Here is a 15,230-nt window from a genome sequence, read left to right as displayed (position 1 = left end):
GAGAGTTGCTGGGAGGTGGGAGAGCAGGGATAGGGTGGTTGGGTTATAGATACTGGGGAGGGTATGTGCTATGGTGAGTGCTGTGAAATGTGTAAGCCTTATGACTCACAGACCTATACCCCTGGGGCAAATAATACATTATATGTTAATTTTAAAAAGTTTAAGACATATTTGAAAGGCAATAAAACACATTAGAAACTAAAATTAGAATATCTCTTTTTCTAAACTTCAGTAGGAACTTAGACAATGTCATCTGTGAGTAAAGTTAGGATATGGCAACAAGGTAATAAAGTACAAGATATTACTTTTCTTCACAAACTCTTAATTTATTAAAAAGCTATCAATAGTCTAGCTTTTGGTCTTTAAAATTAATGAGTAAAGAAAACTTTTCAGGGAAACAATTTTATTATCTCAAGAAAACTTTCCATTTTTCATAGAATGGAGCTTAAATATAATATAGGCCTTGGTAGATAGTTTCCATCATTTGGTTTTGGAAACAACAGTTTCCTATAACATGAGAAGGCTCCTCAGAAGAAAATCCTTAAAACAAGTAGTGAGAAATTGATTAATGGGAGTAAGCAGTTAAGAATGCTTCTTAGAGGGGTGCCTGGGTGGCTCAGTGGGTTAAGCCTCTGCCTTTGGCTCAGGTCATGATCTCAGTATCCTGGGATTGAGCCCCACATCGGGCTCTCTGCTCATCAGGGAGTCTGATTCCTCCCCTCCTTGCCTGCTGTTCTGCCTACTTGTAATCTCTCTTTCTCTCTCTCTGTTAAATAAATAAATTAAATCTTTAAAAAAAAAATGCTTCTTAGAAACCAGACTGCCTGGTCACATCCTAAGTCTCCCACTCACTAATTACTTTGTCTGTGAGCCTCAGTTTCCTTATCTACAAAATGATAATTATGATGGTTTCTATACAAAAAGATATATGAGAGGATTAAATGGAATAAATGATGTGTGATGGCTAATTTTATGTATCAACTTGACTGGACCACTGAGTGCCCAGATTAAACACTGCTCTGAGTATGACTGTGAGGGCATTTCTGGATGAAATGAATATCTGAATCGATAAAATCCACCCCAACATAGGTGGGCCTCATCACCCAATCCAAGGAGGCCTGAATATACCAAAAAGGTAGAGGAAGTGAGAATTTGATCTCTCTGCCTGACCCCTTAATTAGGACATTGGTCTTCAGCCATGCTCAGATTGGCATTTTTCACTATTGGATCTCCTGGACTTAGACAGAAACTCTACCATTGGCTCTTCTGGTCTCCCACCCTGACCACTGCAGATCCTAGGACTTCTCAGTCCCCATAACTGTGTGACCCAATTCCTTTCGATAGATGGGTCTCTCTCTCCCTCTCCATATATATATATTCTAAAACCAAATGATGGAAATTATCAAGGCCTATATGGTATGTAAGTTGTATATATGTGAGTGTTCTGTTTCTCTGTTGAACTTGACTGGTACACTACGCAAAGGATACAGCAAAAAGTCACTAAACATTAGTAGTGATGATGATGATGATTTGCTGCTTAATATACTCATCTTCTCAAATTCTATGGCCAGCATTTCATTCACTCCTTGGTCACTTAATTAACAAATATCTACTGAGTTCCTGGTAAGGGTTAAAGTGTGAGTTAGATGCTAGGGATACAACAATAAACAGGACCCCTGCAGTTTTGATGCTCACATTCCCCTTCAGGAGACAGCAATAAACAAACAAAGAATTAAGTAAAAAAAAAAAATACAGGTAAGGATAAGTGCTGTGATGGAAATAAAAGCAGGGTGATGTTAAAGAGAGGGTGTCTTGGGGCTTACTGGATGATTATGGCCTCATGTTCACCACTATGTGAACTATGTATTAAAATGTACATGAGCATAATTGATACTAATACTGTATAGATTGTCACAGATATTCCCCTATTACATCATAAATAAACAAGTTTAATATACAACTATGTATTTAAAACATTTTCTTTTGTCATTAATTTTGGATTTCCTTCCATATATATATATATATATATATATATATATATATTTATTTAAATTTTTAAAAAGATTTTATTTATTTATTTGAGAGAGAGAGCACAAGTAGGGGGCATGGCAGGCAGAGGGAAAAGCAGGCTCCACGCCAAGCAGAGAGCCCAATGTGGAGCTCGATCCCAGGACTGTGACCTGAGAGAAGGCAGAGGCTTTAACCCACTGAGCCACCCATGTACTCCATCCTTCCCCTTATATATTTTAAATGAGAGTACTGACATTAAGGAAAGAAATATATTTTATTTTTTAATTTTTAAATTTTATTTATTTATCTGACAGAAAGAGAGAGATCACAAGTAGGCAGAGAGGCAGGCAGAGAGGTGGGGAAGCAGGCTTCCTGCTGAGCAGAGAGCCTGATGCAGGGCTTGATTCCAGGACCCTGGCATCATGACCTGAGCCAAAGGCGGAGGTTTAACCCACTGAGCCATCCAGGTGCCCCAAGAAATATATTTTAATTTTATAGCAATTCTTTGGGCTTTTCAAAAGACAGAAAGGTATACCAAAGAAACTAAACATGTCTTATAGTTGCTCTAACATAATATATCTCTATTGATATCACGAGTAATGAACATATTTAGAAAGTTACAATTCTCTAACAGGAAGATATTTGAAGTAAGTCTTATTTTCCTGCCCCTTCCTCTACCATCCCTGTTCCTAAAGGTTATTATTAATTTTTGTGTGTTTCCTTAAAGTACACCTATACCAGTATCCCTATGTAGCTATATTGTTCATTTACTACATCAGTGGGCTCATACAGAGAAAACATCCTAGCTTTCCATGTGTCACTGATAGACATACACAGCTCTGAGACCTGTCCAGATCATCACAAGCAGATCAGGTCGGTTGGATAGCTGCATCCAGAATATCTTATTTGTGGGTATTTAATCAACTCCCGACTATGCACAAGTAATTCGTCTCTAGTTTTGTCATTATAATCCATGCTGTAATAGACATCTAAAGGAGAAATGTAAAGGCTGGAGCAAGTCAATCCTGCAAAAGTAGCACAACTACGTAACAAATTAGATGTGGTTTTCATTTTGCTATTATATTAATATTTATATATCAAAGTTTCTTCAATAGTTGGTAGAATTATCTCAGAAAAATTCAAATTCATTCTATATATGATTTGTGACATTTTGCTGTAACAAATTTCACAGATACTCATCAATACCCACACTAAGTTTCTTTTACATAAAAAAAAATTTTGTAAAGGAATGTGACCAGGTAAGACTTATTTTTACTAAAGATAGGGAAAGAGAGTGTATAATTCAAATGTAAGAGACAGCTGAGTTCACTCTGACTTAGTATCAGACACTGGACCCATAAACTGACATCTCTTTAAACCAACAATCTTAAGACAAGTCTTTACTAAAGTGTGAGTTTAGAAAAGTGTTTGTTGAGGATCCTGTTTGGCTCAGTCAATTAAGTGTCCAACTCTTAATTTTGGCTAAGGTCATGATCTCAGGGTTGTGAGACTGAGCCCCACATCAGGCTCCCAGCTGAGGAGGAGCCTGCTTAAGATTATTTCTCTCTCCCTCTCCCTCTGTGCCTGCCTGCCCGCCACCCCCCCACCCCGCCCGCTTGCTCTCTCTTTCTCTCTAAAAAAAAAAAAAAAGAAGTAAAATGTTTGGTTTTTTTCCTGAAGTCACAATCTAAATCTTTTTTTTTAGTTGTCCCTTACAGTGGATTTTGTTACTTGATTTGAATTTTGCTTTCATAAATTGAAACCCAAAGAAATTCTAATAAGATCTCACCAGTGCCAACTGTAGTTGGATGATTACTTCATGGTTTTGCTAAATGCATCAACTTACCTATTTGCAACTGTGCTAGGAAACAGAGATGCTAGTCTTTTCTCATTTAAATAGGAGTAGAAGACCAATTAAGACTGCTATTGTGGAAAAGAGGGCACTTGGGAAAACTGCCTCCTGATTTTTAAGCAAATCACTGGTTTTGCATCTTGCCATTAGTAGTCGTATGCTCAACTTCAATAACTAGACCCGAATCTCTGGTTCAATTAAACTGGGGTTCCATTAATGAAAATAAGATCATCAGAGACCCCACAGTTCTCTGCAGACTAACAGTCATTAGCTAACGTGCCCTGGGAACTGACAAAGTGAATAGTGGAGAAGTGTGGTTACTCTGGCTTTTTGGAAACACAATTATCTTATTAATTTCATTAAATGCTCTTGATCAAGTTACATGACATTCGACAAAATGCACTTTAAAATGAAAGTTTTAAGGTTTCCTTTTTTGTTAGAGTGAACATACTAGAAAGCATCCATAGGAAGCTACGACTATTTTCTGTGGCAGCTTCACTGGGATCTCAGTGTGTGCATTTGTAATAAAGTACCACAATTTACATGAATACTGTACAGTCAGTTATAAGAGCACACAGTCATTTTCTCATTCAATTCAAAAATCTCATCATGGGGAGTCCATTTTTCAGACAGACACAAAAACAAACAGTTGAAATGAAGAAATATCTCCTGGCTTTTTCAAGATTAGAAAGTCTGCCCTTGGGCATAATTCATTAGCTATACCTTTCAAATAAAATATCTTATACAGAGAACAACTGTTATTATTACATTCATTTATAGTAACTTTCAAAGCCTACAAATGACAAAATTAGCAATTGAAAAGTATTTGTAGAAAGAAAAACATGAAGTTCAACGTACAGTACCCCCCTCCCATCCCTGGGGGATATGCTCTAAGACCCCCAATGGATGCCCAAAACTAGACAGGACCAAACCATATATATTCCATTCTTTCCTATACATAAATTAGGCACAGTAACAGATTAATAAGAACTAGTAATAAAATAGAACAATTATAAAAATATACTGTAATAAGTTATGTGAATGTGTCTTTCTCAAAATATCTTATTGTGCTGTGGCTCACTGTTCTTCTGATGGTGTGAGATGATAAAATTTCTACGTGAGAAGATGAAGTGAGGTGAATGATGTAGGTGTGTGACCTAGTGTTGGGCTACTATTGAGTTTCTGATGATACATCACAAGGAGGATCATCTACTCCTGAACCACACTTTACCACAAGTACCTGAAACCTCAGGTAAGGGACTGCTGTATGTTCGTGTAATCTTAGCTGTCATGTATGTGCAATGAGCTTTTTTTTTTAAGAGAGAAACTTGATGGCTATAAAGGAACAGAAATATAATTGGGATTCACAGCATAGAATAAATATGCTATTAGGTGATGATTATTAATTTTTTTTCTTTCTTTCTTCCTCCCCTTCCTTCCTTTCTTTCTCTTCCTCTCCTCACCTTCCCCCTTTCTCCCTCCCTCCCTTCCTTCCTCTCTCTTTCTTTCTAAGTAGGCTCCATGCCTAGCGTGGAGCCCAACATAGGGCTTGAACTTGTGAACCTGAGATTAAGACCTGAGCTGAAATCAAGAGTCAAATGGTTAACTGACTGAACTACCCAAGCACTCCTGATTATTAATTTTCTGTGTATGTGACTTAAGTTGACTATCATTATGTATTAAGATCTCATTTATGGGATTTGCAAAACACATACTCATATCCTCTTCTACAAGTTGGGACCAAATATGGCCTATGAAAAGTTTCTGTTTATTATAATATTAAGTTAATGATGCAATTAATATTTATTCAAATTCCTCTCTAATCTCAAGCATCATATGTGTCCTTGAACTTTAAATTAAAAAAGACACTTAAAATATATGGATATAGACTTGCATTTCCATTTAAAGACATAATTCTTAAAACATTAAGCTGGAGAGATAAAAGAAGAAAAGAGCATTCACAATTGCTCTCTGAGTTATCTGATAGGCTTTATAAGCTCAATCATTTCTGTTACTGAAAGCATTCACAGACTATTAGATACAGATGGAGTGTTTGGTTATCAAAAACATGCTTGCTCCTTTCATTCTGTGGTGAATCTTCCATTAGATTGATTTGTGACTGAGGTGTTTGCAGTGCCTCTCAGGAGAGTGAGATCTTTTTCATTGTTCTATATATTTTCTAAAGGTTCTTTAATGAACATGGGCTATATATATTCTCTCTTTCTAAAGATAGTGTATATAATAAATATACAAATTCTCATTACCGGTGCCCTGTGTGACCAAAATGTCCTGCCTGAAGTTGGCAACTGTGGAAATAGGTGATGGGGACATGGGTATTTATTATGTCTTCTATTTTTTTGGAAGTTTGGAAATTTCATAATAGTTTAGAATTACAGTGTCTACTTATACATCATAGTACCTGGCCAGGGTTTACATGGAAGAATTTACAAACTCCAGGAATATACAATTTAGGACATGTAATGCTGATGAGGATTGACATAAAAAAATACACCAAGAGGGACGCCTAGGTTGCTCAGTGTGTTAAGCATCTGACTCTTGGTTTTGGCTCACATTGTGATCTCAGGGTTGTGAGATCGAGCTCTGCCTCGGGCTCCATGCTCAGTGGGGAGTCTGCTTAAGATTCTCTCCCTCTGCATCTCTCCCCACTCACGTGGGTGTGTATGTGTGTGCACACTCGCTCTCTCTCAAATAAATAAAATAAAAAATACACCAAGAATAAATGATATAAGATAAATAGAGAGAGCAAAACAGTTCAGAGAAAAGAGATAGCTATGGTTCACTCATTTTCTCATAGCTATCTCTTTTCTCCAGCTTCTACTTTGACCTCTCTCAAACTCTGACCCTGCTCTCTTCCACGTCAGTTATCTGAGAATCCACAAGTCCTGCCTGTGTTTCCCCTGCAGAGTCTCTCAGGCTCATCACTTACCTCGGAGCCACTGACATTTTATGCACAGTTGGCTGCAAAGACATCTGAGCTGTAATCCTTAATCTCTGGTCTCACTTGATTTAAAAATTCATCTTGAATCCTGATGTCAAATTCATCTTCCTAAAAAAGGCATTATTGTGTCTCTACTTTAGGAGCAGGAGGCACATTCTTCTCATATTCTTCTGACCTGGCCATTCTGCCCACTGAGGCCATTCCTCAGAAAACTCATCCGTGCATTTTGCTGTCTCTTTGCATTTGCTCGGTCTTCTGCAGGACCTTACACTTCCATAAATCTTATACTTATTTATAATAAAAACTTGTGCAAGTATTTACTGAATACTTTCAAGACCTACTTCTTTCTCCATAAGTTCCTTATTATGACCATCATTTTATCTTCCTTTGGGTTACTTCTGTGTTTTTGAGTGTCATCTGAGCCACAGGACTTTTGTTTGGATAAGTGATCCAGTGGTTCTCAACCCAGGCTGCCCGTTAGAATCACTGAAGGCATTTAAAAAATATCCATCCAAGGACAATTAAATCAGAATCTCTGGAGATGAAGCATAGACAGTAGGAAAAAAATTTTTTATATGAATTATTTATAGAATGTCCCAGGTGATTCTAGCAAACAGGAAGTTGAGATCCACTCATCCAAATATTAGGTTTCTTGATTTATATGTACTATTCATTCATTTGGTCAAGAGCTATAGGTATTTATTATAGAGGTACAAAACTGGTAGCCCTGGCATGGTTTGTTAGGCTCATAGGGTGTTTTCTTTTCTTTTCTTTCTTTCTATTTTTTTTTTTTTAAGATTTTATTTATTTATTTGACAGACAGAGATCACAAGTAGGCAGAGGCAGGCAGAGAGAGAGGGGAAGCAGACTCCCTGCTGAACAGAGAGCCTGGTGCGGGGCTCGATCCCGGGACCCTGAGACCATGACCTGAGCCAAAGGCAGAGGCTTAAGCCACTGAGCCACCCAGGTGCCCCTCATTGAGTGTTTTCAAAACAATTTTAGCCTTTAGACAATATTTTAAAATCGGAAGATTTATTATAAACATTGAGCTACCTAGGTCCTCTTGGAAAAAAATTAAAAAAGGAAGATCTGGTGAGACTGTGCATGAATTATTGCAAGGCATCACTTGGCTAGAATGGAACTGCAGTATCCCTTCTAGAGGGAGAATGAGCTTCTAGATTCCTACAGTCCTCACCACTCCCTATTGCTCCCTTACAGGGGCTGAGTACTACCATTTATTCTATCATTTGCATAATTGTTCATGTTCCTTATTTAACAGTAGAGAACAATGCTTTGAAGCCCTACCTGACTCCTTCGCCCTAAGGACCCTCTCTGCTCCCAATAAGGCTCACTGTTTAGTAAAAAATGTTTTTATGTATCAAATATCTAGGCATCTAGCCCACTTCATTTATGCTGGCCTCCATAGTAATTTGAGTTTGCAGCCCTGGGCTGCAAACCCTGTGGCAAACACTGTGTTAGATGGTAGGGATATAGAACAATGAAGTACAGTGTTTGTTTTGGAGGAAATCACAATTTATTGGGAAATGCAGACATACCAAAAAATACTGTAAAAAAAAAAAAAAGAAAGGGAAAAAAGTGTCAGGGAAAGAAGGGAACAGTGCTTGTTAGAATTAGGAAAGACTGCACAGAAGAGGTAGCGTTTGAGTTGGATCTAGAAAAATGAATTGGGAGTGTTTCTGGGCATAAAGATGAAGAAGGTGTTTTAGGCCAAGAAACAGCAATTCCCAAATATGAACATGTGGAAGCCCACGGAGCGGTCAGAAAATTGTATGTGGGGAATGAGAGATGAAACTCTGAAGGAGGCTGGGATAGGGGAGGTTGGTTTTGTGTGAGTTCCCAATGGTTTTTTCATTTGGTTTTCTAAGATAGTGGGAAAGGGATTCAAGGTCTTTAACTGAAGAGAGACATGATCACATTTCTTTTTTAAATCTATAGATTTTTTAAAAAAGATTTTATTTATTTATCTGACAGATAGAGATCACAAGTAGGCAGACAGAGAGAAGAGGAAGCAGGCTCCCTGTTGAGCAGAGAGCAGAGAGCCTGATGTGGGGCTCCATCCCAGGATCCTGGGATCATGACCCGAGAGGAAGGCAGAGGTTTTAACCCACTGAGCCACCCAGGAGCCCCTCACATTTCTAATTCTATTATCAGAAGGATAGTTCCAACAGCAACGTGGAGATTAACTGGGAGGCTAAGGTGAGCGACCAGATCAATGACAGCAGCAACAGAAGAGGAGCAGAGAGATTCCAGAGATCTTTTAGAAGTATAATTGGCTGGGCCTGAAAACATACAGGAAAGGGAGAGGACTAATCAAGGATGTTTTGATTTGGTATGTAAAAACCCAGAAAATATTTTAGTGGCTAAAGAGAAATTTAAAATGATTTACCACAGATAGGAGTCAATGTCACAGTGACTTAATATTTTAACTTCAAGCTATAAAGCATCATTGCAGTACTGGGATTTTTTTAACCCTTTTTTTGGTCTTTCAAATAAATATGCTTATAAATTTAGATGCCTGATGCATACCTGATTCTGCTGAACTTAGAGGATGACCTCCAAATTTTATTTCAGTTTGGCGGAGTTTAGTCATGTTTAGCAGCTGTGTGACTTGTGGAACATCTGTCGTTAGTTGGCAGCTTCGTGGAATAATGTCTGTAGGTTCATCTGTTGGAAAGGGAACACCATATCCAGCTGAAAGTAAAGACAAACATTCATTCCTCAAATGTAAGTCATTTCTGCCAAATGGACATATCTTATAAATGAAACCAATTAAAGTAAAACTTTTTATTTATTTTTAATTATTTTTAAAATTTTATTTATTTATTTGACAGAGATAGTGAGAGAGGGAACACAAGCAGGGGGAGCAGGAGAGGGAGAAGCAGTCTCCCCACTGAGCAGGGCACCAGACTCCCAGGACCCTGGGATCACGCATGACCTGAGCAGAAGGCAGATGTTTAACGACTGAGCCACCTAGGCGCCCCTAAAGTAAAACATTTTAGAATATGACTTTGAATGAATTACTTAATCTTATGGCCTCGCCTTTCTCATCTGTAAAACGAATGTTGTAATTTTACTGCTTATTTCGTAGGACTGTAGGAACTATTAAATGAGATAAAGTGTATGACATAGAGAGTAAGTTCAGAGACTTGTGCAATAAATGACAGCATTCATTTTATACTTATTTTTTAGTACTAGAATATAACTCAAGAAAAGAGCTAGTTAGGTGTGCTCCAAGTACAGTGGCTCATTTACACTGGGATTTTTTTTAACCCTTTAAAAAATATACACAAATAAATATACACAATATATCACAATATACACAAATCATATATACACAAATATACAATATCAATATACACAAAGATATAGTTGAATAAGCACCTAGAGACATTATATGAGTGAAGTTATTTTTTAACTTTTTATTTTGAAATAATTATAGATCTACAGAAAATTTACAAAAATAGTAGAGTTCCTAATACATTTTACCCAGTTTCCCCTAATGTTAACATCTTACTTGTGAATACTTTCAAAGAAAGAACAGTATATTATAATTAAAATAGTAGTTTTATTATAATTTGTATTCCTAATGAGATTTGGTATCATTCATATATATTTATATGGATATATAAATTTCCAGTTTAGTAAATTTTGTGTTCATGTTCTTAACCCATTCCAGTATTAGAACATTATTTTCATTTGTATGACCTCTCTTACAGCAAAGATATTAAGTCTTGTCATACATATTAAGTAGGAATTAAACTGGTATTAGCATTCCAAAAAGCAATTTTCCTATATGTATCAACAGCCTTAAAAATGTACCTGCCAATTTACTCCATAATTTCACTTTGTGAATCTTTTCTTTTTTTTTTTAAGGATTTTTTTTTTTTTTAATTTGAGAGAGAGAGGGAGAGAGAGAACGTACACGCACATGCTCATGGGGTGGGAAGAGGAGGAGGGACAGGGAGAGACAGTCGTAAGCAGACTCTGTTCTGAGCTTGGAGCCCCACACAGGATTTGAGGCTTGATTTGATGACATTGAGATCATGACCTGAGCTGAAACAAGAGCTGCCTGCTTAACTGACTACACCACCCAGGTGTCCCTGAGTCTTTTCTAAAGAAAAACAAACAAACAAACAAACAGAAACTCAGATGAAAAGATCTATATAAATAGGTGTTTATAATTTCTCATAAACAAAAAACTTGAATTACCAGTGAAGAGCCACAAGAAATTCTACTTATGAAGATGGCTTAATGATGTGGGAAAAATTCATGATAGGAAGTTACATGAAAGTAATATATAAAAAACTCTAACTGTAGAAAATCAATGAGTAAAATGTGGGCATGGTAAAAAGACTAAAATGAAATATACTGAGATGTAAAATAGCTTTTGATAGTTAGCTTAAGTGTAGGCTTTATTTTCTTCTACATAAAAGTGTCTATGTTTTTAATTTTTATAAGTAAAATATCTAATTTTAGAATCTAGTGGAAAAAATTTGTGTGTGTATATGTGAATATGAGTAGTAACAAAAATTCAACCAATCATCCCTCAAAAAACATCCTATGTAAGTATAAACTCTAACCACGTTTATAAAGGCAAATGATGTTAGGTTTATATGCACCCAAGTCATGGCAGTTTCCTAATTAGACCCTAATGTCCTAATCTTGAAAAGGAAATGAATCATTTAACTAAAAACTTGAATACTCATCAGCAATGTAATGGTTTCTAAGTGTCTTAATGTTCCAGTCTTTAAAAATGCAGTAGATTTACAAATCTTAGTTTTCAGGTGTTGTTTGTTGGTCCATTTCTTATTTGTCATCCACATTTAGAAAATCAATATAAAGTAGCTGAGTAGATAAACTCTCAAAATAGAAAACATTTGGAAAAATAAGTAAACTAACTCCAGATATATATTTGACATATCATTTCAAACTCTTCTGAGGTAGAACAAGATAATTTCCAAATCAATGCCAATATTGATAAATTAGATTTTTTTATTAAAAAGAGGCAGAGAATTCTGTAGGCTCTAAGACCCTGAAATAAAATGCTGTATTCTCAATCACATAAAGACAAGTCATGGAAATGTTAGCTTATAGGGACTCTGTGGATGGTACAGGGTACATTGCCATACAAAGTTTGAAATGCATACAAAAACAAAACCTGAGTTTCCATCTAACAAGAGATAGCTGAAAATTCCTGGTAACCCAAAATCCAAGGCAGAGACTATTACAAAACTCCAGTTTGACTTTAACAGGATCATGGTTGACATGCAAATCAGATTCCACAGTAAAAGGATAAATCCCTTCTGTGTCACTTTTCCTTTCTATACATCTACTCTTGTTTTGCAGCCACAACTGTCGCACTACTCATTATTCATCAAGGGAGAGTGCGAGCAGTATAAAACCTGAAATAAAAGGAGGAATCAAAGAAAAAACTACCAGTTCACTACTTTTTAAAATAAAGGCGAATTATTAAGCCCATTTAGCAACTACTCACTGTCAAACTTGGTGGAGGTATACACGGACAGGATCTTTAGTCTCATTTTTGTGAAACCAAACTATGAAAGAGCTTTACTGACCTGGTAGTTGGATGTTTTGATAAACCAAAGTGGAAGTTAACTCAGCTCCCCACCACCCACCTCACCAATAAATACTCCCTTCTCCATATTCAATTACTAGGCCATTTTATTTTAATTTTTAGCATTCATGGCTTAATTAAAAAATAAGAATTTCACGGGCACCTGGGTGCCTATTCAGTTAAGTGTCTGTCTTTGGCTCAGGTCATGCTCTCAGGGTCCTGGGATCCAGCCCTGTGTCCTGCATGCTCTCTGCTCTGCAGGGAGCCTGCTTCTCCCTCTGCTCTGCCCCTCCACCCCTGCTCGTGCTGTTTCTCGCTTATGCTCTCTCGAATAAATTAAAAAAAAAAAAAAAAGAATTCTGAACACAGCATGGATTCTACATAGAAAATAAATAGTGCTAAACTGTGAGTACATACAGGGCATGGTCTGCCCTCACTCATTCGTTTACTCATTTTATCATTCAGCAAATACTTTTTGAGTTTCTACTGTATGCCAGGGAATTGCGTGGAGAGACAGAGGGACTCTGTCCTGTCTTTCTGAAGCTTACACTTAACAGAGAATATGAAACAAATTATATTATAAATAACTACTTAATTATAATTTTATTAAGTGCTCTGAAGGAAAAGTTCAAGATGTAATGAAAGAGGTAAAGGGTGGCAGGGAAAGTCTTTCCTGATAAAGAGAAATTTATTTATCTTTTCTTTTTAAAAAGATTTTATTTATTTATTTTAGAGAGAGAGAATGAGAGAGAGAGCAGGGAACCTGATGCTGGACTCGATACTGGGAGCCCAGGATCATCACCTGAGCCGAAGGCAGTCGTTTAACAACTGAGTCCTCAGGAACCCCTGATAAAGAGACATTTAAGCTGAGACATAAAAGATAAGCAGAAGGTCCCCTGGTGAAATGGATCGGAGGGATCATTCAGGTGTAGGGAACAGAGCATTTGAAGCCTCTGAAGGTGGAAGAACTCTGGTGTATTCTAGGAAGTGAAAGAAGACAATTCTGCCAAAGTGCTGCTAGTGTGGGACAGAATGGTGAGAGAATCCCAATGATATATTTACTACAGCATCTGGTTCACAGGGAATACTCAATAAATGGTCATGGATGAAGGATATATATGTATGTATATATATATATAAAACATATGATATATTATTTGTTTCAGGGGTACAGGTCTGTGACTCATCAGTCTTACACAATTCATAGCACTCACCATAGCATATACCCTCCCCAGTGTCCATCAGCCAGCCACCCCATGCCCCATGCCTCACACCCCCTCCACTCCAGCAACCCTCAGTTTGTTTCCTGAGATGAAGAGTCTCTTATGGTTTGTTTCCCTCTCTGGTTTCATCCCATTTCATTTTTTCCTCCCTTCCCTCATGATCCTCTGCCTTTTTTCTCAAATTCCACATATCAGCAAGATCATATGATAATTGTCTTCCTCTTGTTGACTTATTTCGCTCAGCATAATACCCTCTAGTTCCATCCACATCATTGCAAATGGAAGATTTCGTTTCTTTTGATGGCTGCATAGTATTCCATTTTGTATATTTGTGTATATATATATATATATATATATATATATATATATATATATATCCCATTTTTCTGCTGATGGACTTTTAGGCTCTTTCCATAGTTTGGCTACTGTGGACATTGCTGCTATAAACATTGGGGTACATGAACTCCTTTGGATCACTACATTTGTATTTTGGGGTAAAATACCCAGTAGGGCAATTGCTGGGTCATAGTGTAGCTATATTTTCAACTTTTTGAGGAACCTCCATATGGTTTTCCAGAGTGTCTGCTTCAGCTTGCATTCCCTCTAACAGTGTAGGAGGGTTCCCCTTTCTCTACATCCTCACTAACATCTGTTGTTTCCTGACCTGTTAATTTTAGTAATTCTGACTGGTGTGAGGTGGTATCTCACTGTGGTTTTGATTTGTATTTCCCTGATGCCAAGTGACGTTGAGCACTTTTTCATGTGTCTGTTGGCCATCCGAATGTCTTCTTTGCCAAAATGTTCATATCTTCTGCCCATTTCTAGACTGGATTCTTTGTTCTCTGGGTGCTGAGTTTGATAAGTTCTTTATGGATTTTGGATACTAGCTCTTTATCTGATATGTCATTTGCAAATATTTTCTCCCGTTCTGTCATTTGTCTTTTGGTTTTGTTGATTGTTTCTTTTGTTTTGCAAGAGCTTTTGATCTCAATGAAGTCCCAATAGTTCATTTTTGCCCTTTCTTCCCTTGCCTTTGGTGATGTGTTTAGGAAGAAGTTGCTGCGGCTGAGGTCGAAGAGGTACAGTCTGTGTTCTCCTCAAGATTTTGGTGGATTCCTGCCTCACACTCAGGTCTTTCACCCATTTTAAGTCTATTTTTGTGTGTGGTGTAAGGAAATGGTCCAGGTTCATTCTTCTGCATGTGGCCATCCAATTTTCCCAACACCATTTGTTGATGAGACTAATTTTTCCATTGGACATTCTTTACTGCTTTGTCAAAGATTAGTTGGCCATGGAGTTGGGAGTCCATTTCTGGGTTCTCTGCTCCGTTCCATTGATCTATGTGTCTGTTTTGTGCCAGTAGCATACTATATTGATGATTACAGCTTTGGAATAGAGCTTCAAGTCTGGAATTGTGATGCCATCAACTTTGCTGTTCTTTTTCAACATTCCTCTATTTGGGGTCTTTTCTGGTTTCATACAAATTTTAGGATTACTTTTTCCAGCTCAGTGAAAAAAGTTGATAGTATTTTGATAGAAATTGCATTAAATGTGTAGATTGCTCTATGCAGCATAGACATTTTAACACTA

The 15,230-nt window shown here is 37.1% G+C and overlaps 1 protein-coding gene across 6 annotated transcripts in view; it reads right to left on the bottom strand.

The window, feature by feature from the left end:
* CFAP20DC (CFAP20 domain containing) overlaps positions 1-15,230 on the bottom strand; it is a 249,301-nt gene that overhangs the window by 108,463 nt on the left and 125,608 nt on the right. For all 6 annotated transcript variants that reach the window (XM_013053494.2, XM_013053495.2, XM_013053496.2 and 3 more), the window contains one exon: positions 9,369-9,533. In XM_013053494.2, coding sequence (XP_012908948.2) covers positions 9,369-9,533 — 165 coding nt within the window. The remainder of the gene's footprint in view (positions 1-9,368; positions 9,534-15,230) is intronic.

This window comes from Mustela putorius, unplaced genomic scaffold (assembly GCF_011764305.1).
Source record: "Mustela putorius furo isolate JIRA1106 unplaced genomic scaffold, ASM1176430v1.1 tig00000095_pilon_pilon_pilon, whole genome shotgun sequence".
Classification (NCBI taxonomy): Eukaryota; Metazoa; Chordata; class Mammalia; order Carnivora; family Mustelidae; genus Mustela; species Mustela putorius.
Note: the sequence above shows the minus strand (reverse complement) of the source record. Positions and strands in the feature narration are given on the sequence as shown.